Consider the following 26,363-nt stretch of genomic DNA (forward strand, 5'->3'; position numbering starts at 1 on the left):
GGTTTAAGCTGCTTGATTTCCTTTAGGAAATATGCACAGAACATGTTGCTGCATCCACAGAGCAGCCAGAGGCAGAACTGGTGTTGCCTGACTTGTGTAGTTGTTTAAATATCAGAATCCATTTTACAGTTCTCAATCATGAGTTGAGTTGATTTTTAAACAACCAGCATTTGCATTTTTCCAATACAATAAATGAGAGTAAGGCTAGATTTGATGACAAATTTCTGATGCCTTCCAACTGAGCTGTAATCTTAAGTTGTATTTGTGACTGGAGAAGGAATTCCTTGTAGTGAATAAGAAATATTACTTTATTCACAAGTTTTTAATGGCCCAAGTGTTAGTCATTAATGTCTTGGAGTTTTATAAGTGACATTTTGTACAATGTCAAAAACGATGACTTGGGAGAAATAAATACACCTCAGATTTCTTGGTTTCACCTTTTCACCTGAAGGCAGGCATGTGAAAGTAATAAAGCTCAAGAGAAAGAGGATTTCTCTGGAGAGCTGTGGTAATGTGCAAATGGTATATGAATTTCATCTTCTGGTAACTTTCTCCTTTTAGTTAACCCCGGGCAGTATTCTTTGCAATTCAAACTAATTAACATTGACTGGTACATATGAAATAAGTTTGGCCACATATATCAGAGACTCTGGGCTGGTTTCTAATTAGGCTTTTTTAAAAATATCATATTTCAACAAATTTCAGTTTGTTTTTGTGTGACTTCACATCTAACCATTTCGGAAATCTTGTTGGAGCTTATTGAGCTCACTCTAATTCTATGGAAGCTGTTGCCTATATTGCAAAATCCTTGATATTTCTAGCTGCTTGAAATCCCTCTATAACTCTCTGGAAACTTGAAGATGGACAAAATTATTCCTGTGCACACAGGCCTTTTCTTTCTGGCTCCTGCTTATCTTTCTGGCTCTTCTCCATCCCACCATTCCTCTAGCTTCCCTTCCCACTCCCCTGCTCCAAACATATATCACTGTCTATGCTCACATTTTCAGGCCACCAACTCCTCATGTTCTGAGTGACTGCATCCTTATCACAGGTTATTTTCTCTGCCTGTAACACCTTTCTCACCATATAACCTCCTCCAATGTCACCTAAGTAGGTTCCACCAGTCACCAAAGTTCATATTAGACACTATTTCACTCAGAAAATTTATTACAAACCCATCCCAACCTAATAATTCCTGCATTTTTACCTATCTTCTGAAAAATTCACACCTTTGGTAGGGTTCATATGTTGGAGCATAATTACCTGTTTTATACATTTTTGCCCCTAGAATTTACATTCTTTGTGGGCAAGGGCTGTTTTACATGTTTTAGTTAGCTTTTTCACTGCTTTGACTAAAAGATATGACCAGCACAATTGTAGAGGAGGAAAAATTGATTTGATGGCTCACAGTTTCAGAGGTCTTAGTCCGTAGACAGCAGACTCCATTCCTCAGGACTCGAGGTGAGGCAAGACATCATGGCAGAGAGTGTGGCAGAGGGAAGCAGCTCACATGATGATCAGGAAGCAGAGAGAGACTCCATTCACTATACACAAAAATATATACTCCATAGCCACATCCCCAGTGCCTACCTCCTTCAGCCACACCCTATCTACCTCCAGTTACCGCTCAGTTGATCTCATCAGGGGATTAATTCACTGATTGGTTAAGGCTCTCACAACCCAATCATTTCTCCTCTAAACTTTCTTGCATTGCCTCACACATGAGCTTTTGGGGGTCACCTCACATCCAAACCATAACAATACACAATCTAATAGTCTCAATGTCTAGTACAGTAACTTAGATGTGTAATTGCCTAATATGCTTTGGGTACACAAAAGGATAGCTGGACAGATGGATAGTGTGGTAAAATTTGTTCTCTTCTAGCTTTTGATATTGATGAAATACTTAGTCTTTCTTGACCTTAGTTTCTTCATGTGTAAGTAGTTATGTTATAGCTGAATAATATCTAAGGTCACTTTCCTTAAGGTGAAATTATGTGGTACTCTCCTCTAACAGTGAAAATTGGTTCCTATAGACATTATTAAAAATCTAAATCACATGGAAACCATGACATCCATGAGAATGTGCCTATGCATAGGCAGGGAGTATTATTGACCAAAGGCCCCTAATTACACTGCTCTTGGAAATCCCTCACCACTTTTAAGTGGGGCTACAAATCCCACAGGATGCTCCCACCAATGCCAGAGTATGTCAAAAATACTACAGCAGGCCCTTCTGTGGGAAATGTGGCTCTTCTCTGAAGTCAACACATCTACTAATACTGATCCTACTAGTAGTACTAATAAAAGCAATCAGTTAAGGAGCATTTACTGTTTTAGACACTGTTCAAAGTCCTTTACATATATTAAATCATTCCATTGCCACAAATACCCTTAATGTAAATGTTTTTGTTATCCCCATTTAGAAATGAGATAGCTCAGGCACAGAAAGATGATGTAATTTGCTGAAGGTCACAGAGTTAATATATGTAGAGCCAGAATTCAAGCTCAGGAAGTAAACTGTAGTCTTAACCATCATGTTACATAGCTTCTCAACATCCAGAGTTGCTCCTCAACTCTTTCTAAAAGCAATCCCCTCATTTTCCTTTCCTGGCACTGTACTAACTTGGTGTTCCTCTGAGCATTGTCTAGGTCTCTTTCTGGACCATCCTTTTCCTTGACCCACCTGTTATGTGCTGATTTCCTTATGTCTGTGCCCTAAGCCTCCTCTTATATTATATCCACTCCTTTACCTGCAAATGATTCCCAATTTGAGTCCTGCTTCCTAGACTTCTAGCCCAAATATCAAACTTTCTACTCAATGTCTTATCTGCCTAATGAGCACTCAAAATCAACATGTGCCAAAGACAACTTAGCATTTACCCTATTTGCTAATATGTTTCTCCATCCATAGTCCTCATTCCAAAAATGTCTCATGCCATTTACCTGATGGTTTGTTCTTCTCATACTTCACATCCAACTGATGTTACATGAGTTCAGAGATTGTATTCCCCTCTTAGTTGATGATGAACCTCTGGAAGTTAGCCCAGTGCCTGATACATTGTAGATATTCAATAATAATTGTTGGATGAATGAATGACCCTAATCCCTTACCAAGTATTTTGGTTCTACCGGGAATCCATCCATTTCTCCCTACCTCCACCTCTCCTACTCCAGTCCAAGCAACCAGATTCTATCTTTTGAAACAACTGGTATACCCACTTCCATTTTTTCCTCCCTCCAGTCTATTTTCCAGATTTCTGCCATGATGTTTTTCTAAAGGAAAATCTTATCAAATAACCTTGCTACTTATAACCCTTCAGAGCTGTACCATTAGTATATAAGCCCCATGACTCTAATTTGACTCACAAGACCCGCTATGACATAGCTGCTGCCCACCTCTTTCAGCTCATCCCCTACCAGCTCTCTCTTTTTGCTCCAGTCCTCTGGTCTTCTTCTGCTCCAGTCCTTCTGGATTCTTCAAGCATAAGCCTAACATCCCTTATATCTTAGTCTACAGTCATTCTGTTCTCTCTGCTAATAATATTCTTTCTTTTACTCCATGCAGTTGACTTCTGTTCACCTTAAGTCTCATTTAAAAGTTGCACTCTCAAGGAGAACACCTCAGACCCCTATAATGGATTATGTTTCCTTACTTTAAGCTTCTGTATTAGACTATGTCTAGTGACATTATTACTCCTACTCCCTTGCCTAAAAGTTCATAAGTGAGGGACCCTGTGTTCCAAGTTCACCTCTGTATCCCCAGAACCTAGCACAATGATCAATATATATCAATGCCCATTAAGGATTACAATGGCTTTTTTGACATCAAGAAATAGGTAAGGCCCTTCCTATTGGTACTGTACAGCATATTGCTTGCAAGCCTGCAGTTAAGAAGTTGAGAGGTAATCTCTAAGATTTTGTTGCTAGATTAAAATCTAATTAACTGAATCCCACATTTCTTATAATAAATATGGAATAAAAATCACATAGGCAGAATTTTCTCCTATACAACTTTCTTGTTTTCCATGTTTTCTTTTTAAATCCATCTCAAATGTCACCTCCATATGACACCTTCCTCCTCTTTCCCAGATAGATAGTTCCTCTATTCATTCTGCTCCCCAAACATTAGCTTTGTGTTATTAAAATAAGAAGTGAAAATGGGTTTCACTGCATTATTAAGGTTTATTACAGACAAGTGTAGTTAAGAAATGGGACTCTCTGAGTACTCAATTTGTGGATGGGTTTCTTGCAGAATAAGAAAACGTTACATTACCTTGTTCATCAAGGTATGGGATAGTTGGTTTTACCAACTAATTTCAACCTCGTGTTCTAATCTTAAAGCCATTAAGTCAAGTAATCCAATCAAAATGGGCAAAAGACCTGAATGGACATTTCTCCCAAGAAAACATACAATGGCCCTTAAACACAAGAAAGATGCTCCATTCATTAGCCATCAAAAGAAAATGCAAATCAAAATCACAAGATACCCCTTCTCATAAGGATGGTTATAACTTTAAAAAATGAATAATAAGTACTATAGAGTATATGGATAAATTAAAACTCTCTTACACTACTGGTACAATACGAAATGATACAATCATCTTGAAAAGCAGTCTGAGAGTTCCAAAAATATTAAATATACAATTACCATATGTCTTAGTTCAAGTTGATACAATAAATGGCCATAGACTGTGTGGATTATAAACAACATAAATAAATTTCTCACAGTTCTGGAGGCTGGAGGTTCAAGATCTGAGTGCCAGCATGGTCAGGTTTGGGTGAGGGCTCTCTCCAAGGTTGTAGACTTCTCAAGCTAGCTAGCCATTCTTGCCTCTTTTAAGGACACTAATACCATTCATGAGGCTCTACTCTAATTAGACCCCAAAGGTCTAATTAGATCCCAAAGACCCCACCTCCAAGTACCATCACATTGGGATTAGGGTTTCAACATATAGAAGTCTGGGGCTGGGGATGTGGCTCAAGCGGTAGCGCGCTCGCCTGGCATGCGTGCGGCCCGGGTTCGATTCTCAGCACCACGTGCAAACAAAGATGTTGTGTCCGCCAATAACTAAAAAATAAATATTAAAAAATTCTCTCTCTCTCTCTCTCTCTCTCTCTCTCTCTCTCTCTCTCTCCTCTCTCACTCTCTCTTTAAAAAAAACATATAGAAGTCTGGAGACACAAATTTTCAGTCCATTGTACCATATGTCTCAGCAATTCCTCTCTTAAGTGTATAACTAAGACAAATGAAATATATTTCCACAGAAAAATGTATACCTACGCTCATGGTAACATTACTCATAATGGCCAAAGCTGGAAACCACCCAAATATCCATCAACTGACAATTGATAAACAATATGTTATTTCTATTTAGTGGAATATTATTTAGTAATAAAAGGAGCAAATTCTTATTATGTACTACAACACAAACTTTCAAAGTTCCCTTCAAAACATGTTTCATTAAAGAAATTAAGCACAAAAAAACCCACATGTTGTATGATTTTGCTTATCGAAATGTTCAAAATAGAAAAAGCCAGAGATAAAAAGTAGATTTTTGGTTACCAAGGGATGGCAGGACAGGGGGAATTACAATTGGTTCTCGTTGAAGTAATGTAAATGTTCTGGAATTAAATAGTACTGGTGTATGTATAACATAGTAAGAATACTAAAATTCACTGAAGCATACATTTTCAAATGGCAAATTTTATATCCCAATTTTTTAAATGGTAAAATTAAAAAAATCTTAAGGACTTCATTGTACTTAGACTAGTACTCATTTACTCAGCTCACATTCCTTGGTTCATCTTTGGACATAGTTATCTGCAGATTGTAGGTCAAGATTGTAGTCTCCCTTGTAGAATTGTAATACACAGATTAGATTGTGACAGATGGCCGCATTATTTCTCAGTCAAAGCTCTTTGGCAGGGTTGGGGGATAGAGCTCAGTGACAGAATACTTACCTGGCATGGTGCAAGGCCTTGTGTTCTATTCCCACCACTGAAAAAAAAATAAAATAAAGCAACTCTTTCTAAAAGCATTGTAATGATACCTACTATGGTGCCCTATATTGTAGTACACAACACCACAAACATAAGAGAGCAAGCCTAGCTCCCTTTCTCATTGCTACATTCCATGTGCCTAAGTCAATGCTTAAAAAAAAGCAAATATTCAATGGGTGTTTATTTTAAAGTAAGAGTACTTGCTGGAAGAAAAATTTGCCTTCCAGGTAATATTTGGCAATGTCTGGAGACATCTTTGATTGTCAAAACTGGAGGGTATATGCTATTGACACCTATAGATAGAGACCAGAGATGCTACTTAATGTCCTACAATGCACAGGACAGCTCCCAACAATGAAGAATTATCTGGCTCAAAATAACAGTCATGTAAAATGTTGAGAAACTGTATGCTAAGTGGTTGAGCAAATGATTTATGAGTTCCATTTAAAAACTTTTAAAAGTTCCCTTTAAGAAGTAAATAATAAAGTCAACCTTATAATTGGTTCTGTCAGTTAATAAAATATCCCAAACCATATCTTTGTAGCTCTTAACTGAGAAACTAAGTTTGTAGGAAAGGCAGACTATGAGGGAATTCTATAAGCTTGTTTAACTGTCTGACCATGACTAAGATATTATTAACTGGCATAAAAGTCCTGTCACAGAAAGCACATGGTAAAATGCACATTCCTTGTCTGATTAAAGAGCCCAGGAAACATTTTACACTGTTTTTAATATTTCTGAGAAATATCAAATAAAGCCAGCCCTCCACAAAATATGTAATGGAAGTCTTCTTTTCCAGTCTTGATAGCAACCCTGCCCAATGCCAAGTCAGTTAAATAGGTAAGTGTGCAAGGAACTTCTTCCCTGGTTACACTACCAGGGGACAGGGAGCTCACTCTTTCAGGGCTCTAAATCAGGGGTCAGAAACTACAATCTGCAGACCAAGGCAGAGTGGCCCCATTTTTATACAACTCATGAGCTAAGACCAGTTTCATATTTTAAATGGTTGATGATGAATCAAAAGAATACTATGTATGTATGACACATGAAAACCATGTTAAATTTGAACATCAGTGTCCATAAATGAAATTTTATTGGAACAGTTTTGCCCATCTGCTTACTATTGCCTATAGCTGCTTTTCCTCCTGGACAGGGACTTCAAGGCCCACAAAACCTAAAATATTGACCATCTGGCCAATAAACAGTAAATGTTTGATGACTTCTCCTCCATAGTTAAAGAGTTTAGCAAATTGTACTTCCAGGAGGCCATGTGGGATGAGAACAAACCCTCGGCTGGAGTCCCCAACAGCTGGCTCTACTGGGAATCTACTCAAATGGGCAGGAGTTTCTGCCTCTGTAACATGAGAGGGCTTAATGGAAAAATCTCTAGCTCTTAACTGTCCATAGTGTGCAGTGATTCCAGTCTGTTCAGGAGTTCCCAGGTGGCCAATGAGGTAAAAGTGCAGAGCTCTCGAATGCACTAAAGCCACACAGCTAGTGAGTCACATTATCACACTCAGCACTGAAACAGCCCCAGAACTGGATAGCCACTGTGCCCATACAGAACAAATTTGAGATGTGGCACTCTACCAGGTTAAAAAACATACATTTTTGGGTCACTCTACCAAGTTCAAAAACATACATTTTGGGTAATTTTCATGTGCCCTAGCTTTAAAGATTATATAACGCTGGGGAAGAAGGAAACAGACAAAACTATTGGAGAAGTCTGGTGAGGGATAATAGCAGAGGCCGCCAACCCCAAAATTCAGGTTTTCAAAGTGGAATTTAGCACTTCCTCATGTCTGTTGAAATGAACCAGGTTATTGACATTTCTCCAGTTCCTTTAGGAGAAAGAAAGAGTTTCTGTTGTCCTTTCTGGTTTTTCAATACTAACATGTGGCTCTTTATCCACAGTCCAAGGGATCATGGGTTGCCATCATTGGCACGCCAGCCTGGGGTCTGTCATTATGGAACTAAACTGGCCTGCTGCTATGGCTGGAGAAGGAACAGCCAGGGAGTCTGTGAAGGTAAATTTTATAAAATATCAGATCACACTACACTCAGATCAGGATCCTTAGGTTTTTAATCTGTGATACCACAGGCTGACACAAAAGTGCCAGTGAATTCCCCAGGGTAGGAACATGGATAACTACCAATACTCAAAGTCCCCAGTGAGATCTCTTCCCATCTGGGATGTGGCCAATATTGTCACACTAGACATGTTTATCTTAGGAGACTCTCTGGTCAATTATTTTTGCTACTATCTTAGTAAGTATAACTGGGTTGTTTATTTCTGTTTTAGTTTTGTTTAATGTGGAGAAACTGAGATGGGCAAAAACAGGCCAATTGATTTCTTCTTCTAATCACATATTTTTCCAACTGATTTTTAATGAAATAAATTTTTTAAATATTAACCACTCAATCAGTAGGCTTTAGCCACAGAAAAGTAAACCCTTTACCTTATAGACTTGCTACTTATTTTTTTAATTTTATAAGGCTAGTTTCTAAACAACTGCAATAAATACATGCATATATGCAACAATTCTAAGTTTTTCTGCTACTCTTATACAAATTGAAAACTAAACCATAATTTGCCCCAGACATTGTTTCAAAGACAACATGTTAGGAACTCTGAGAGAAGCCTTTGATAATTTCAAGAGGTTTGGGGAGTACAGAGTCAATCACAGAGTTTTGTCTTGTTCTGTATTTTACATGACTTGCCACAAAGATCAAGACTTGCAGTATAGAGGGATCAAATCTATATACCTCCTAGCTAATTTTCTGAACAGGGATGCAGGGTAAGAATCTGATCTTACCATCCCTGAGCAGGTGGCAAATGCCTGAACCTCAGTCCTTCATCTACTAAGTGGGATAATAACATGGCTGTACGCCCAGTAAAAGCATTAAAATGTTAGCTATTTTTAGGAATAACAATGCTACCTTCTTCTTGCTGGTCTGTCCATGTACCAATCTCCTCCTCTTTAGCTGTTGCAAAAATATATAGATTGACTATAGGTGAGAGAAGGACTTGATAATATCTATCCATGAAACAATGGAGGACAATGATAGTGCTCCCACATGTTCTATATTATATAAAATCTTCCATCATCGTGGTTCCCATGGGAAGAGATGGCAAGAGCATGAAAATGCTAGAAAAATGATCATCATTGCCTACTCAGAAAAAGGAAGCTAGAACATACTGTGGGACCTGTGTCAATTAAAAGGGTGGATAGATCCTCACTTTGGTTGGTTTATATTGTCATGATCAAGGATATTGTGAACTAGACTAACATGGGTGATCTTGGGCAAGGTAGGTAAGCTCACTAAGGCTTCATTTTCTCCTCTGCAACATGGAGAGAGTAATACCTGCCTCAGAGGATACAAAGAGTAAGCATTAAAAGGTTTGCTTATTACCTGGTACACATGGAATATACCTCATAAATTACTATCAACTTCTGTCTATTAAAGTACCCATGATAAGATTAAATGCAGCTTTTTTCTTTTTCTAGACACAACATAACACATTTTTATTTGAAGTCAGTCAGGTGGAAAGAGCAAAAACCATGTGACACACATGATTTGGAATCTTTCTTACAGTTGCATGAACCTCAGAACTTACTGCCATAAAACTTGTAAGACACAGCACATCAGTGGTGAATAAATTAGAGAAAGCTTTGGCATTCTGGAAGGGCTTTGCTTTAACTGGTTCAGAGCAGTTTGTCCACAATGTGCACAGACAATCACATTCTCAATGCTTTAGTGGACTCTATACCACAGGAATGAAAGAATTTAAACCACGGTGTGCAAAGATCAAGCACAGAAGATTGAAGCAAAATGTTCAACATACAAATATTGCAAGCTGAAAAGATTGTTGGTACCTTAACTGCCCCAGTCAAATGTCTGAGTTTTAAATTGCCATGATTTCTTTCTATTTTTTATAGTTGTAGAAGGACAACATGCCTTTATTTTATTTAATTTTTTTATGTGGTGCTGAGAATCAAACCCAGTGCCTCACACATGCTAGGCAAGTGCTCTGCTGCTGAGCTACAGCCCCAGTCCAGCAATGATATTTTTACCTAAAAATCTGTATCATACTTTTTTCCAATTTGCATGGTTCCTCTTGATGGTAAAGCTGTATGCTCCTAGAAGCACAAATAACAAAAGAAGTTAGTCCTTCATTGATGGGTTTCTAATTTCTAAGCCAGAGTTTGGGCTGCACAGTTAAAAGAGCAAACACCAATCTGCCCAAACAAGCAGACTCAGACCCTAGTCCCAATCTGCACAGGCCTTCTCCTCCATCTGTTTGTTTTCCCTTTGTTTCTCTCAAGCCCTATCTCTATGCATGCTGGAGCTTCCCAGCTCTTGGCCTCTAGCCTGTCTAAATCTGCTCCCAGGGGAGGGTCTGAGATCAACTACATATCATTAACCTTAAAATATAGTCACTGTGGAGAGATGGAATAAAGAGTCGTTCATAAACAAAAAAATCCCTAATGAAAATCTGCAGATGGAGGAGTTTTGGGGAGAACTGAACAAGAGAGTTTCACTTTTTGTAAAGCATGCTTCAATTTCTGGCCATTTCAGACATAAACTACGTTTCCCTTTGCTATGTGGATTGGCTGTTCAAATCACAAATCCACAGTTACTGTAAATTGAAAACATCTTTCTGAAGCTTTGACCTTAGAGCAAGGGTATTATTCACCATTCCTCCTATGTGCTGTTTGGCATTTGTCCTGGACTTTCCTGTCTGGATCACATTGGAAATCAGTTTCCAGGGAACAATCAGAGGTCTTCAGGGCTTAAAAAAAAAATAAAAGATTTATTTTTCTAACATCTGAACTTAAAGCTGCATCACCAAGTACATATCCATAACAAAATAGACACTGGAAATTAAAACCTATCTCTTTTGACTGTAAAAGTAGAAAAACTGCTGGAGAAGCATTGTTCCCCTATCTTCTCAATTATTTGTTCAAGGCCATAAAATGTTCTCCGTTAAAAGGTCTACACCTATGACTTCATTCGTTATTCAAAAATATTTGTATGTGTAGCATGTTCACAGCACTATATCAAATGCTGTAGGAGAAACAACAATGAATGATTATTAAGTCCCTGTCCTGAAGGCACTTAAAAATCAAGTAATAGAAATTAAGGACAAAGTCAAATAATGCCTAATTTTTTAATAAAACAAAGACAAATGAATTGCACAGATGATGCCTGCCAAACTTCCATGGAGTTCTCAAAGTTAGATTGAAGTTCTCATATGGCTGGAGAAATTTATGAAGCCTTCTGAAAGTAGTTGCCTTTAAAGATAGGGAAGATTGAAAGGCCCCCCAGGGAGGGGTGACAATGGTAGAAAGGGGCAGAAAGCAAATGGTAGACAATCTAGTTTCGCCACAGTGCTGCTTACATCTAAACTAAGACTGGAAAAAAGATGCATGCCAGATCATGGTAGATTTTTGTATAAATATCCCATTGCTGAGTGTTCTAAGGAGAAATCTATAGGTGAGTGAGAGAGCAGGGGAAGAAGTTAGGTAGAGATGTGCTTTTCAAGAGAATTCTAGCTTCTTACTGATCTCACAGGGAGTTCCAGAGTATTGATTGAACCAGGGGGGTTTGTTGCCAAGAAAATAAGCTGTTAGACCCCTACATTGGTGAGGCACTGATATCAGATCATCATGGGGAAAGCAAGGAGAGAGTCCTGCATGATGTCCCAGGTGTCTGCAGGCAATGTGGTCTCCATTACCTGGGTGAATATTTGTTCAGTTAATGAATTGGTAGTAGAATGAGGGATAGTAGAATGATTGATTGGGTTGAGGATAAAAACCAAAAAACAAAAGAAGTCTGAGATTTGGGTCTAGGTAACTAGGAAAATGGTGATATTAATAAAATATAGGGTCTCTGGTTAAAGATTCTGGGATCTTTAGGAACAGGCTTGCTTAGAGGTACACCTACTATGAGCTGGGGAATGAGTGGGCAGAGAAGTAAGCAACATTCACAGGCAATTGCTGAGTAATTCTTTCATACCAAGGCTATTTCCTGAGCTCCTAGTAGAATTTGATCATTCAAAAGAAAAACAGGAAAGCAAATATGGAGGAGATGGGAATAGGCCAGAGTCAAAAGGGAAGGAACCTTGGCACTTGCCCCAGGATTCCTGTGGGGTCTCTTCCAGTGCAAATGTTACTCTTCTTTTATTAAATGTTTTGTGTTGACATATAAAACTATGGCTATGGTCCTGGTGACTTTATGTTTCTTTGAATATGACTGGAGGCATGGCAGCTGCTAAGCAAATGAGCACAATAAATTCACATTTGTCAGATGGTAGCTTTAAGGGTTGATCTTGATCACAAGGAAACTCTGTCCAGTATCTGAGAGGTAAAAACAAATGAGAGAGGGGTCAGATCACCCTGTATGTGTCCCCAAGAAGTTTTCTGCCAAGCAGAAGGTAACTGAATTTGACATACACACATTTCACCCTGAAGGTTTCTGTTATGTTATGGTCCGGACATCTTTTTCCTTCACAGCTACATGTGAACCAGGATGCAAGTTTGGTGAATGCGTGGGACCAAACAAATGTAGATGCTTTCCAGGATACACCGGGAAAACCTGCAGCCAAGGTCAGTAAAACAACCCAAGATTGTAGTACAAATTCCATCAGCAGTGGGGTTGCAATGAAATATGGTACATAGGATTTCTTAGGTTATTTTAGTTGAATCTTTAAATGAATGTGATTTCAGGATGAGATTCTTCAGCCAATCTTTTCTCCTCAATAAATGTAAAACTTCTGATGTCTTTGTCAAGTACCCAATAAAATGCTTTTTTTAAAATACAGAATTTTATTGTGTTTTTAAACTACCTGAGTAATGTTTGTTTTTTATTCTTAAGAACTCCAATAATGCAAAAGGTCGTAAATTTAAAATTAAGAGTCTCTACCCATAATCCTTATTATAATCATAGTTAACAGTTTGATCTAGTTCCTCAGAGTCCTTTGCTAAATGCAAAAAATGTAAGTATTTCTCATGGGCATCTTTACCTGTCAGTATTTGCAAAGCTACTTCATACTTGTTAAGGCTCTATCCCAGTACTTAAAGTGAATATTTTTATCATCTATGAATGCTTCATTTAACCATTTTTACTTACATTGTATCTAATTTTCTTCATTGCAAACATTGCTAAACCAAACATCACAAACATCACTTTACTACATCCTTGCACTTTTGAGTATTTGTGTCAGCTAAGTGTCTAAATGGAATTGTTGAACTAAATAGTATACATATTTTTATTGTAATAGAGACATTTTGAAAAGACAATCTGTGATGTTTGTGTTTGGCTGTTTGTCTGAAGACATGAAGGTGTTTATTTATATAGAAAAGTGGTCCTCAACTTGGGTGATTTTGCCCTCCAGGAAGAGTTGCCAGATAAAATACATATGCCCACTTAAAATTAAATTTCAGATAAACAGCAAATAATTTTATAGTACATGTATGTTCCAAATATTGTATGGGATATACATATACCAAAAAAGTGTTACTCGGGCTCGGGATGTGGCTCAAGTGGTAACGTACTCGCCTGGCATGAGCGGGGCGCTGGGTTCGATCCTCAACACCACATAAAAATAAAATAAAGATATTGTGTCCACCTAAAACTAAAAAATAAATATTAAAAAAAGTGTTATTTACCTGCAATTCAAATTCAACTGAAAATCATGTATTTTTATTTACCAAATCTGGGAGCCTTACCCCAGGAGATATCTGGCAGTTTTTAAAGATATTTGGAGGTATATTTCTAGCATCTTCCTCACAGACCCTCTGTTTCAAAAGGGGGAATTGAAAAATTATGATTGCACATAATGAGAAATCCATACCTGCTAGTTTTCAAGTCCCAATAAAAATATTAACATTGAGGGAGTGATCCAATTAGCTCAAGTTTTGGAGCTGTCATTCATACAAGTGAGTCGAGACCAGGGATGCTGCTAAACATCCTACAATGCACAGGATAGCTTCCACATCAAAGAGTGAGCAGATGGAAATGTTAATAGTGCTGATGGTGAGAAATCTATGGTGAAGAAAAATGCCTAATTGGAGCAGACCAAGAGGTTTCACCTCCATGATTTTGTCACCTAGGAGACACTGGCAATGTCTGGAAACAGTTTTGGTTGTCACAAGTGGGTGAGGGGTGCTACTGATATCTACTGGATGGATGCTAGGGATGCTACTAAATGTCCTGCAATACATCAAACAATGATCTGGCATGTCAACAGAGGCTGAGAAACCCTGGCATGAAGAAACAAGCTATAATTATGAAAGTGTCCCCTGTCCTATAACAAAGATCAGCAAATCAAGTTTAGTTGCCCTTAAGAAAAAAAAAGAGTACATGTATAATGGCATAACTTGGCATGAACATACTTTATATACAGAGATACAAAAAAAAGTGCTCTATATGTGTAATAAGGATTGTAATGCAGTCCACTGTTGTCGTGTATTTATAAAAAGAAGAAAGAAAGAAAGAAAGGCTGCCAAGGTTCTAGAAGGGAGGGTGACATTTCAGCAACAGGCACACTCTACCATTCCCAACCCTCGCTGCTTAACCCAGAGGTTAGCTATATATACACTGGAGTAGCCTTTTTTGAGCTGCCAGCCATGCAGCCTCAGAGATGAATCTCTGAATCTCTTTAAGTCCTACCACCAACATGGAGGCTAGAGGCCTGAAGGTGCTCCTTAGAACTGTTTGAGAGAGGTGCATCAAGAATCATGTGCTCATGAGTGATAATTCAGCTGTGTCCCTTACCAGAGGCTTCATACCAGAAAAATTTGTTTTTCCATATGTTTTAGATTTTGTACCAAGAGATTTTTTCAAGAGATTTGGAATTCAGACCATATTTTTCATGCTAAATTTCAAGTCCTAGTAAAATATTAACATGGAAGGAGTGATCCAATTGGCTCCAGTTTGTGGACTGTCTTTTCCCTACAGCCTCCCTGCTCAAGTAATCCTGATCAAAGTCCACATATATCCATTTGTGGTGGCAGGCTTCAGCCCTTGACTGATGTCTTTCCCAAAAATGTTCCTTCCAAGAGACAAGTGAGTCACCTCTGAGTTAGGGCCAAATAATGGGGTATTCCTGAGTTTTCTATTATGTCCAATCAGCTTTTTCCAGATACCCCTTTGGAAGCCATTAGGATCCATTAGGGAGATGGCAGGGTTGAAGGGTTGGGCAATGGAGAAGGAAATTTCAAATGTTCAGCTAGGGTGTTGGGAAATCCCCATATAGGAATCTTTTCAGAAGCAAAAACAATCATTTCTATCTTTTCCAGGGCACTTTTTGCCCAATGCCATGCAGAATTTTTGTCTTACACAGAACTTAGTTGTTTCCTTCTTTCTGTATCTTCCTTGGGGGAGTTAAGATATGAGGCCCCCACACATGACCACATTTCCAAAGAGAAGATCCTCTACTAATGATCCCTTTTAAAGATTTATTTTCTTTCCATATTATTTTTTATTTTAATAAAGATAGTACCTATTTTCTTTTTTAATATTTAGTTTTTAGTTGTAGTTGGACACAATATCTTTATTTATTTTTTTATTTTTTATGTGGTGCTGAGGATTGAACCCAGGGCTTCGCATGTGCTAGGCGAGCGCTAAACCACTGAGCCACATCTCCAGCCCCCCAAATAGTACCTATTCTTAATGGTTAAACTATTTTTAGAAAACATTGGAGAGCAGTAAGAAGGAAGACACTCTTAATGTTAGGGAATGACAACCATGGCTAGTATTTATAGCATATCCTCCTGGTTTTTTTTTCTTTTTTACACATTTTCATTTTTATCTTTTTACAAATTTGGAGTCAAAGTATGCACAGAGCTTTGCAAACTTCTCTTATCACTTAACAACATCCTGTGAACATCTTTACATGGGATTAAACATTGTCTTCTGACCTTACCATCAACAACTTCCTGACAAGAACCCCTCTAGAAGCTGTGTGAACCAAAGCAATTTGGTCAGTCTGGAGCCACCCAAATAACAATGATTGAAATGAGGCTTGCTGTCAGCATCTGTCATAAGTTGCCTGGGAAAGCATGAAAGGCAGAAATATCTAAATTGTATATTTATAACTTTTATTCAAGTAGTATACACAGAATTGTGCATATACCCAAGATGTATAATTCAATACATCATCTTCATAAACACCCAGATCAAAAAACAGAAAGTTAACAGCCCCACCAGAAGGACTTTCATGCCCCATCCAGTCACTTACATTACACCCCAACAAAACCGTATCTTGGCCTCATCTATCACAGTTTAGTGCATCTATTTAATTTGTACCAAAAGTGGAATTATACAGTATGTATGTATGTATCCAGCTTCTTCCACTCAATATCATGTTTGTGAGACTCATGCATCATTGCCTGATGTCCTCATTTCTTCAGTCTCGTTGCTATATAGTATTCATTACATGAATATACAAATCATTTATCCTTCTGTTGGGAAGTGTTTGGGTTAATTCCAGTTTGGGATATTAACACTAGTGCTATTATAATAATCTTTTATTTTTTGGTGCTGAGTATCAAACCCATGGCTGTGTACATGGTAGGCAAGCTCTCTAGCAGTTGAGCCATATGCCACCCCAACACTAGTGCTATTATGATCATTTTAGTACATTTTTTTTTTGGAGAGCACAAATCCACATTTCTGTGGGTTTTACATCCAGGACTATAATTGCTAGATCATGGATGTAGTTTGTTTACATCTAACTTTAGTACATTCTGACAGTTCTTCTAAGGGCTTTAACCAATTTACATTCCTTCCAATGGTGAATGGTCTTTCCATTTGACTCACATCCTCACCAGGCCTTGAAAACAGAATTTTATAGTGAGAGAAGTAAGTGGTGGAGTACAGGGTAGCCAACCAATTGTTTTCCCCAAGATTGGCATCAAGTACTCCCCACCTGGATGTTTCCTGCTTCAGGTAACCTTTCTCCATTTTCTAATTGCCCTTACAGATGTGAATGAGTGTGGAGGGAAGCCCCGACCATGTCAGCACAGATGTGTGAATACACACGGCAGCTACAAGTGCTTCTGCCTCAGTGGCCACATGCTCATGCCAGATGCTACTTGTGCAAGTAAGTCTGAGCAGCCAGGCTATTCTCAATAAGTGTTTGAGGCTTGGCTCTTGACATTTAATGTTTTGGAAAAGGCTGACTTGAGTGATTAAAAAAAAAAAAATTCTAACATCACCCTAAGCTAAAACATCTTTGGGTACTTATTTCTTTTTAAAAATTATGACCAAAAAAATCATGACATGAAATTCACCATTTTAACCATTTTTGAAGTATACAATTTGATGGGCTTCAGTATCTTCACAATGCTACACAACCACCACCACTATCATGTTTCAGAAAATCTTTGTCACCCCAAAAGGAAACCTTAGCCATTAGCAGTCATTCCCCACTCTCCCTCCTCACAGCCCTTGGCAGCAGCTTATCTGCTTTCTGTCTCTATGGATTTGCCTCTTCTGGTCATTTACTTTGTAAATAAAAAGACTAACTGGGGGGAACAATAAATTATATAACTATGTCTGTATCTATATATATGCAGGGGTGGATTGGGTTTCATCACGAAGCTAAGCATGTTAAACAAAATGAGCATATTGTTTTAGGGAGGTGATAAATTTACATGCCATCTCAGGACATCAATCCTTCCCACCAGCTACCTTTCTCACGCTCCTTGTCCAACACCCAAAGATTAGTGGCTCTCTTTGGAAAAACATTTCTGACTCACATTCCTGAAAAGAAAAGCCCTTCTGTGATAAAGAAAACTCATGTCCTGTGGGAGGGTAGGAATCTATATCCATTCATTTATTGAGAGGAAAAAGCTTTTTGGGTTTTATGTTGCAGCTGAAAGGCAAACCCATCCTCCCTGCCTACCTTCCATCCTCCTCTCCTCTCTCCCCATCTCTCTTTCCTCCACTCTATAGACCCTAGCAAACCTGGAGCCCAGGCCTTCAGCCAGCTTCCTATGGTTGCAGTCACCTGGACTCCCCGCCCTTCCCCCATCCCCATCCTTGTCTTTCCCAAGGTTATAAAATCTTGCCTACTACACAGCCCGCTGCCTCCTTGGCTCCTCTTTGTCCTGTCCCACTTTGGCAAAGTGCCCCCAAACCAACAGTCACTCAGATCCTCCTTTAGGAAGCAAGCTTAAGAGATAAACCAGTCATTTGAAGTGTATTTTAAAAAGAATCATTATTATAAATTAAACAGAAACCCACACAAAACAAATACATACTTTAATGAATTCTTATAAGAAGGCACAAGCATATATCTTTTTTAAAATTTTAAGTGATCACTATAAAAGCCTAGATAGTGGTCCCATTTGGGGAGGGCTGAAGGGAGGAGGTTCTGGCAAAGTTCTATTTGGTTCTTATTTTTAAAAGATATATGCTAATGGATGTTTCTGAAACATTCCACAAGAGGTCTATCAGTGCCAAAATATGTCTTTTTTTCAAAGGAAAGGTAGAATTATGATAATTTTGAAGATTAAGTTTAAAAGAAGATGACTAAGGAGAAAAGAAGAAACAAAAATGAGTAATAAAAAATCAGTAGGTATCTATTGCATTACCTCTATCCATGTACCCTCTTTCTATTTCTGTATATCTAGGAACTACCTGTACCTCCCTGATTATAGCTTAAGGTATCCAGGTAGCTGCAGACCTCTCTCCTGGATGCTGGTTTTATTCCACCTGGTCCCTTACAGTCTCTCTTGTCCTGGGTGATTGGCATGTTGTGGAGATGGGTGAATGGAAGGAGTATACTCACTGTACTCCCCTGTTGTAGACATTGGTATGAATTACTCCCATGCGTTCATGATCCATATAGACTGGACCCCTATTAGGTAAGTGCATTTTGTGACATAAATTATTTTTAGTGACAAATGACAGAAAATCCAAAGAAATTATCTAAGTCACCAAAAAAGTTAGAGGCAAGCATTCCAGAACTGCTCAAGGAGGACTCAGTCTCTGCCATCTTCAGAGCATTAATCTTATTCTCATGCTTGTGATCTCATAGTGACAATATAGTTCCCTCAGCCCCAGATGTCATTGAAAGTAGACAAAACTAAGGGGATAGAAGTGATGCCAAAGAACCAATACTTCTTTCATGTTTGTCTCATTTATCATGAGACAACATCTTTACCAGGAGCCCCACTGTCTCCAGTGAATTTATCTTTATATTTCTTTGGCCACACTGATTCACATGACCACTCCTTGCTGCAGAGGAAGCTGGGAAAAGACAAGTGTCTTGCTTTCCAGCTTCAGTGGTGAGAATGGCAAAAGAAAAGGGCATTCAGAATGGCTTTCTGGCAGCTGATCAGCTGTATCTCACTCATGTTTTAATATAGGTACCTGAAAGACCAAGTCTTATGATTCAAATGACTTTCACTAAGGCTATAAATGCATGGGAGATCTCTGTTAACAGTGACTTTTCACCCTATACAGACCAACTAAATGACAAAAGAAGTGATAGGAGCACACATAGGAGGAGAGAGAGATGTAGTATGAGGGCTGTATGCCCTACCTACATTCAAGTTCAATGTGTTGGCTAACAAAACAGACCATAGTTGGGATCCAGCCCAGGGGCCACCAAGAGACCACCCTTGCCCAGATTCCTTCTGGCTCTACGTTTGGGACCCATATAATGAAATTTGCCCTACAATGCCAATCTACATGGCATACTTAATGTCTCAGAATTTGAAAATAGTTTCTATATCAGCATGTTTTATTATTTCAAGAGAGTCAGGCTCATCCTTTTCTACTTTTCCAGACTCTAGGACATGTGCCCGGACAAACTGTCAGTACAGCTGTGAAGACACAGAGGAAGGGCCACGGTGCCTGTGTCCATCCTCAGGACTCCACCTGGCTTCAAATGGAAGAGTCTGTCTAGGTAGAACATCAGGAATTGTCTCTACTTCTACTGGTCACCCCTTGGCCCCCCAAACCCACTTTTTCATTTATCACAATCAGCTAATTGACTTGAAATTGAAAGCTTCTGAAAGTACAGATATATGTCCGTTTCTGAAAAGGTGTTTTTAGCCATTTATACTCCAAACATACTTTGGGATGCTAGAAAGAACATCTCTCTAGTATTCTGATTGCCTAGTGCCATAATAGGAAAAGGATAAAGGTAATTTTATGTTAGTACATTTACCCTGCATATTTCACTTCAATTACCATAGGATAGAAACTCCCCTACTCATATGTTGTCATTCAGTAATATCCCAAAGGCCACTGGGCTTTGTTCCAAGTTCTACCTAATATTTTCCTGGAAAAAAGTATTTTTTGCCAAAACATTCACAAAGAAAGTATATGCCTTCTACATTATATAAGTTAGCAGGTAACCAACTTCACATTGTCTTTAAGACTTGCTCTAATTTATAGAAACTAAAATATCCCATATTTTTTCTGATCAGAGAAAATGAGCAGATTAAATAAATAATATTAATCAAGGATTGATTAAATTTAAAGATATGGATGAAGGATACTTATTCATAACTTTGAATTTAATTTAATCCATACATAAGAACTTTGGTGTCCTGCTCTCTCCTTCTCTTATTTTGTATCGTAATTTGAGGACAGAAGCTGACTGAGTAGTCCATTTGGGAGGTGATGCCAGGAAACATTGGTTGAAGAGTAGAAAAATGGCCAAGGGAAAGGAAGGTACCAGTGTCAGGTGAATTTCATGAACAGGTTAAATAAGATATGGGCACCTCTGGGAGACTGGGGGAAGCTGCCTCTGAATTTTCTCTCTGGAGCAAGAGTACTGGGTATTTTTTCATCAATTTCTGCCCCTTTTTGATGGGACATTCTCTGGGACATCATTCCCCAATATTCCCAGCCTGGCCCAAGTGAGGGTCTGAACAGAACATCACAAGGTCCAGAAAGCAATAAATAAGAGATATGGAAACTTTAAAAGCTGAAGGGCTATGTATGTAATACTCAAGGTGACCCTCAGTGATGGAAGCCACACTCTATTTATTCTGTGCTTTGGTTCCTTTGTGGATTTCAATTATGCTAAATCACCAAATTGTATATACTCATAAAACTTCATTGTATTGTACCAAATAGACATAATAGTTAGAATTAAGTGAGCACATAGCCTTAATAAGGGGTATCAAACCAAATCAGAATGTTGAAATAGTTCTTAATCTGTTTGATTTAAATAAGCAAATAGCAAGATGCTTTAAGAACCTTACTTCTTCAATGCAATAGAAATATGGTTCAGTCAAGGAAACGAGTGTTTATTTTTCCCAAATGTATATAACTTGAAAACTGCATTTGGTAGTAAACTCAAACAGCCAAATATGTCCTATATCAGTTAAGCACTTTAAAATACATATACATAGGAATTAAAATTGTGTCTTCTCTTTAAGATTTAATTAGGTTCACAGAGTTAGTACTCACTGGTATAGTAATATATACATGACAAGGCTAAATCTTGGCCACAATAAATCCAAACTTCTACCCACTTCTTTGATTTGTTGAGTGCCATTTTAATTGGAAGAGAAAGTTATGTGTATGAAAGTGATCACTGAAAAGAGATTGTGGTCCATCTGTCACACATTTGTTAGTTTAAGAATGCAAGATATTCGAACAGTAACCCAGCACCAACTTGCATTTTTAATCACAGGTCCAAAAGGATAACAAATCATCTACTTGATTTGATATCTGAAAATTAAAGTAAAACTTGAGTCTTAGTTGATTAGTCAGCAGAGCTGCCAGCCCTTCTATAACATCACCCTCAATGGTAAAAAAGCACTATGCCTATTATTGGCCAAAATTGCATCCTTCCACAGTTACACTAGACCCACTGTTTATGCAGAAATGCATTCCTATGTAACCACATTTCAGTGATTTGAGCTAATTTTGCAGAAGCTTTGGAGGAGTTTGAAAATGGAATAATTCTTTTGTAAAATGTAAATCTTAAATGTCTATGTATTTTGGTCGGCTTAAAGTATAGCAAACTCTTTTTGACTCTGTTTTTAAAATTGTATATGTAGTACAATGTAATCTGTGGGAGAAATATGCACCCACTCAGCACACAGGTAATGAATAAGTACCAAGTGCCAGGCACATACACCCTGCCCCAGAAGAGCCAAGTACTAACGTCAGAGCAGTTATGAAGATAAGTAGTGGCATCACAGCAAGGTTTCTAAGAAAAGATGTACATAGTGATATAAACTCCTAAAGGGAAAAGCTGTGCATGTGACTGGTGAGGATCTAGAATACTTTCCAGAAGATGACATTGACACCAGATAATCAATTTATCAGGTGAGGAAACCATGCATGTGCATACACAGCACATGCTGCAGGAGAGAATGCACACAAGCACGTGCTGGGGGTAGTTTTCTTGCCATCACTAACACCTTCTGGTTCTACACCTTAGATATTGATGAATGTGCCTCCAGTAAAGCAGTCTGCCCCTACAATAGAAGATGTGTCAATACATTTGGAAGCTACTACTGCAAGTGTCACATTGGTTTTGAACTGAAATATATCAGTGGCCGATATGACTGCATAGGTAAGATTCAATGGCACTTTTCCTTCTTTTCCTTTCCCCATCACACCTGAAAGCCTCTCTACAGATATTTCTGATGTCAATTCAATCTATTATTTAAACCATCGACTATACTGGTCAGCACAACAACAACAACAAAGATGATATTATTCAAGTTACTGGCACTTAGAAAACTCCAGTGACATCAATTAGGAAACCAGGTCAACAAAGACTTAAAGTAAGGACTATATCTCTATTAAGGAGGCAAATATCTTTGGATGATTCTGTGGGATTTTTTTAATTTGGTAGGTTTGGTTTTATTTACATTTTTTGTTCTGTGTCCATCTACACATCTAAAAATGGGAATCATAAAATGATAGTTACAAGATCTCAGTGGTCTGTTCCTAAGTCTCCATCAGGGGAGCTTTAGTAAACTGCATAAAGGATATGAGTACACATGCTCTTTTCTCTTTCTTCTTTTAGCCTTTTCATAGTTAGAGCTCCAAATAAATTGTTCCCTTTCCACAGCCCCCCCAAAATCACTCTCTGATAAGATTCTCATACCAGTCAGCTATTGGCCTAATCTGTGTATAATAAAGTATCTTATTCCATAGTGAAGGGATTCTAAATCTCAGTGAGCACATGAGGTAGGATATTCTCAGAACCCTCATATAAATTCCTGTTGCCCTTGATATGCTACCCTACAGTGAAGGGAAATTTGGGCTTCCTCTAGATTTCTATTCACATAACATGTGTAACTAAGGTGTGTGCATGACATGGAAAGCTAACAGTTGGGAAAAATAGAGTTGTTTTCAACTCCACACTCAGGCTTTCCAGGACATGTCTTGTGCAATCGTGTTGGGGCAATCCTTGAGTGCTGGGTTTTGAACAGTCTTGTGAAACCTCCACAGCTCTTTCCTCAAATCTTCTCAAACACAAAGACCATTCTACACAGGCTCATAAAACCCATATTTGTGGTGAGCTTGGACCCTGCACCCTCCTGCAAACCCATCTAGCTCTGTAATCCAATAACTCTATGTTACAGAGTGTGATCTTGTCCCCTGACACCCGAGGGTAGGGTAGGCAGATAGGATAGGCACTCACATGGAGAGCTTCACAAGAAAACAAATCTTTGATGTTTAAAGTGATTAAGATTAGCATCTGAGCTCCCTTTTTGCTGAATTAAAAACAATAAGCCATTTTGTGTGCTTATGTCTACAAAAATGTAGCTAGAAAGTGGGATGGAGTAGAGCAAAGGAACCTCTTGCTTGGATGGAATTTGGCAAATTTTCCTCCTCTAAACCAGCAGACGAGCTGAGACCAGCCTGACCCTTCCTCCTGACATGCTTTGAACAAATGCCCCTGCCTATAAGTTCAGATGATGTCAACAGTTTCTGGCTGAGCTCATCTTTTGTGAGTTAAGAGTTTCAAGCCCTTCCAAACATAGGTTTTATTTTCTGAATCTGTTATTGAGTTCTAAATTAGACAAATGGGAAAGTTAAGACAAAAACCCAAATATCTTTCAGATTTCAATAGCATTCATAAGCAAGCGTTGAAATTGCTGTGGGGGAAGTGAGCTGCTGACATGCTTCCTACATACCAGGCAGACATCAGGCAAAGTCAGGGCTCTTAGCCAATGTGCGTGGAATTTTGAATACCTCTCAGTTCTCAGGCAATACTTGGTTTGTTGAGGGTGTTGAGTGGTTGGCCTTGGAGTTGCTCAAGTAAGGGGTAGTCTTTCAGCAAGCCCTGTTACCATAAAGTTGTTCACTGGAATGTTCACATTTTTAGATGTAAACGAATGTTCCATGAATACCCGTACGTGCAGCCTCCATGCCAATTGCCTCAATACCCAAGGATCCTTCAAGTGTAAATGCAAGCAGGGTTATAAAGGCAATGGATTTCAGTGTTCTGGTAAGTAGTATGGTGTTTTTGCTATTCCCACTAAAGCATTATCTCCACATCTTCCCTCTCTCTCTTCTTCATATCTCTTATCTTCATCTCTCTCTCTCTCTCTCTCTCTCTCTCTGTGTGTGTGTGTGTGTGTGTGTGTGTATGTGTGTGTGGTGTCTAAATTTAACTCTGCCTTACCTTTGTCTTCTTTGCTAGTTAGATCATATTTCCAATACTCATGACATTGTAGGCACGAAACTAAAAGAACAGCAGGGACGTATCATATTTTTCTGGACACAGCATATTTTTAAATACTGAAAAATAAGATGTATGGACAAAAGACCCCAAGAAAATTTATCTTTCAGGATAGGCTACGTTATGGTGTAGTAACAAGCAATCCTTTAATGTGAATCAGGGCTTTTTCCAGAATGCACAACCAAAACAAAGTACAATGCAGTGGATATCACTTTATCTGCCATCCACAGGCCTGGATTCACTTTCTTGATTGTATAGCAGAGAGCCCCATTGTTCTTGCCATTGGTGAATTCTTTAATGGTTATTAGTTAAAACTTTATAAGCCAGATGTACAACTACAAAATTCTACTGCTATGAACAACTACAACAATAATAAATGTATATTTCTCATGCACAGTATGTCTGAAGAGAGTTTTCAGGAGATTTCTTCTCCATATAGTCACTTAGGGACCCAAGCTGATTGAGGCCTCACCATCTCATGGTACAAGAACATAAATCCAGGGCCTTAGAATTTGTCACAACCAGGAAAGAAGCATGAACAACCATGTGCCAGATCTTAATTAATTCAGCATGTGAGTGTCTAACTTCAAGGAGCACAAAAACAATAATTGTGCTGTGTGCCCTGAGAGAGAAGAAAACTAGGAACCATTGTGAACACCTGGAACATCTGCTAACACAAGTCAGCCATGTTACAGCATAGGCCATCCCCTGGTAAACAGTGTCTTACAGTGTTTAAAGTCAGCCAGATTTATCCCTCTGCTCACGTTCCTTCTAGCATTGGCTCATCATTTGACTATGTTTACTGCCCTACAGACTTCCCACATGTTCCAATAAATATGGATACAAGTTGTCCCTTGACCTGCACCCACATCCTATGTCTCCATTTAGCCAAATGCTCCTGATGATTCAATCATGCAAAAACAAACTGTATTTATCATGATGGATATTTTGTAGCAGACTCATACAGTTTATAGTACCCACTGGGCTGTGGTTGAATGCTACTGGACAAGAGTGTGTGCAAAAATAAAGAAAGAAAGAAAGAAAATTAGTCTGGAAATCAAATTATATTAGAACTGGCAGAATAACTGAGCAGCATTTAGTCTGAAAAGCATAAATTGTGCCTGGAAATATTTTTAGAAATGCGAAATAAAAGTGGCTTCCCAGAGCAGACTAAAACCAATGGGTAGAAAGTACATTCTTTAAAATGATGGAACAAGGAACCTCAAAGAGTAGGGGCATTTCACTGCCACACGCCTTCAGGCCAAGGGCTCTGGGAGAGATTCCTACATTGGCTGAAGGTAGGATTAAATGACTACTCAATTGCCAGCAACTCAATGCTATGGATTCTATCACTCTAGGTAGAAGTACCCAATGATGTCCTTCTGAAGCATGATTCAGAGAGAGAAAGAGAGAGAAAGAGAGCTGTACTTTGGTGGGGAGTATGCCATAACCTTGGGAGGCTTCCAGGGAGGAGATGGAATAAATCAATTGTCCATACTGGATAAATGTTTGGAGACCCATACCTAACACTCTTTCGTGCCACCAAAATGTGAATATGTACATTCCAGGAACAGGAGGCCTGAATTTAAATCTGAGCTCTGCCTCCACTGGCTGTGACTTGTAGCAAGTTTATTAACCTTTCTGAGCTCAGTCTCCTGTCCAAGATAAGACAGGTGCT

The 26,363-nt window shown here is 38.6% G+C and overlaps 1 protein-coding gene across 1 annotated transcript in view; it reads left to right on the forward strand.

Moving 5' to 3' along the window:
* The window catches only part of Egfl6 (EGF like domain multiple 6), a 58,324-nt gene that overhangs the window by 11,247 nt on the left and 20,714 nt on the right, over window positions 1-26,363 (forward strand). Inside the window, exons 2-7 of the mRNA XM_077106978.1 lie at window positions 7,918-8,030; window positions 12,522-12,614; window positions 16,994-17,113; window positions 19,808-19,927; window positions 22,427-22,561; window positions 24,329-24,451. Coding sequence (XP_076963093.1) covers window positions 7,918-8,030; window positions 12,522-12,614; window positions 16,994-17,113; window positions 19,808-19,927; window positions 22,427-22,561; window positions 24,329-24,451 — 704 coding nt within the window. The remainder of the gene's footprint in view (window positions 1-7,917; window positions 8,031-12,521; window positions 12,615-16,993; window positions 17,114-19,807; window positions 19,928-22,426; window positions 22,562-24,328; window positions 24,452-26,363) is intronic.

The sequence above is a fragment of the Callospermophilus lateralis genome, chromosome X (assembly GCF_048772815.1).
Source record: "Callospermophilus lateralis isolate mCalLat2 chromosome X, mCalLat2.hap1, whole genome shotgun sequence".
NCBI classification, from domain to species: domain Eukaryota; kingdom Metazoa; phylum Chordata; class Mammalia; order Rodentia; family Sciuridae; genus Callospermophilus; species Callospermophilus lateralis.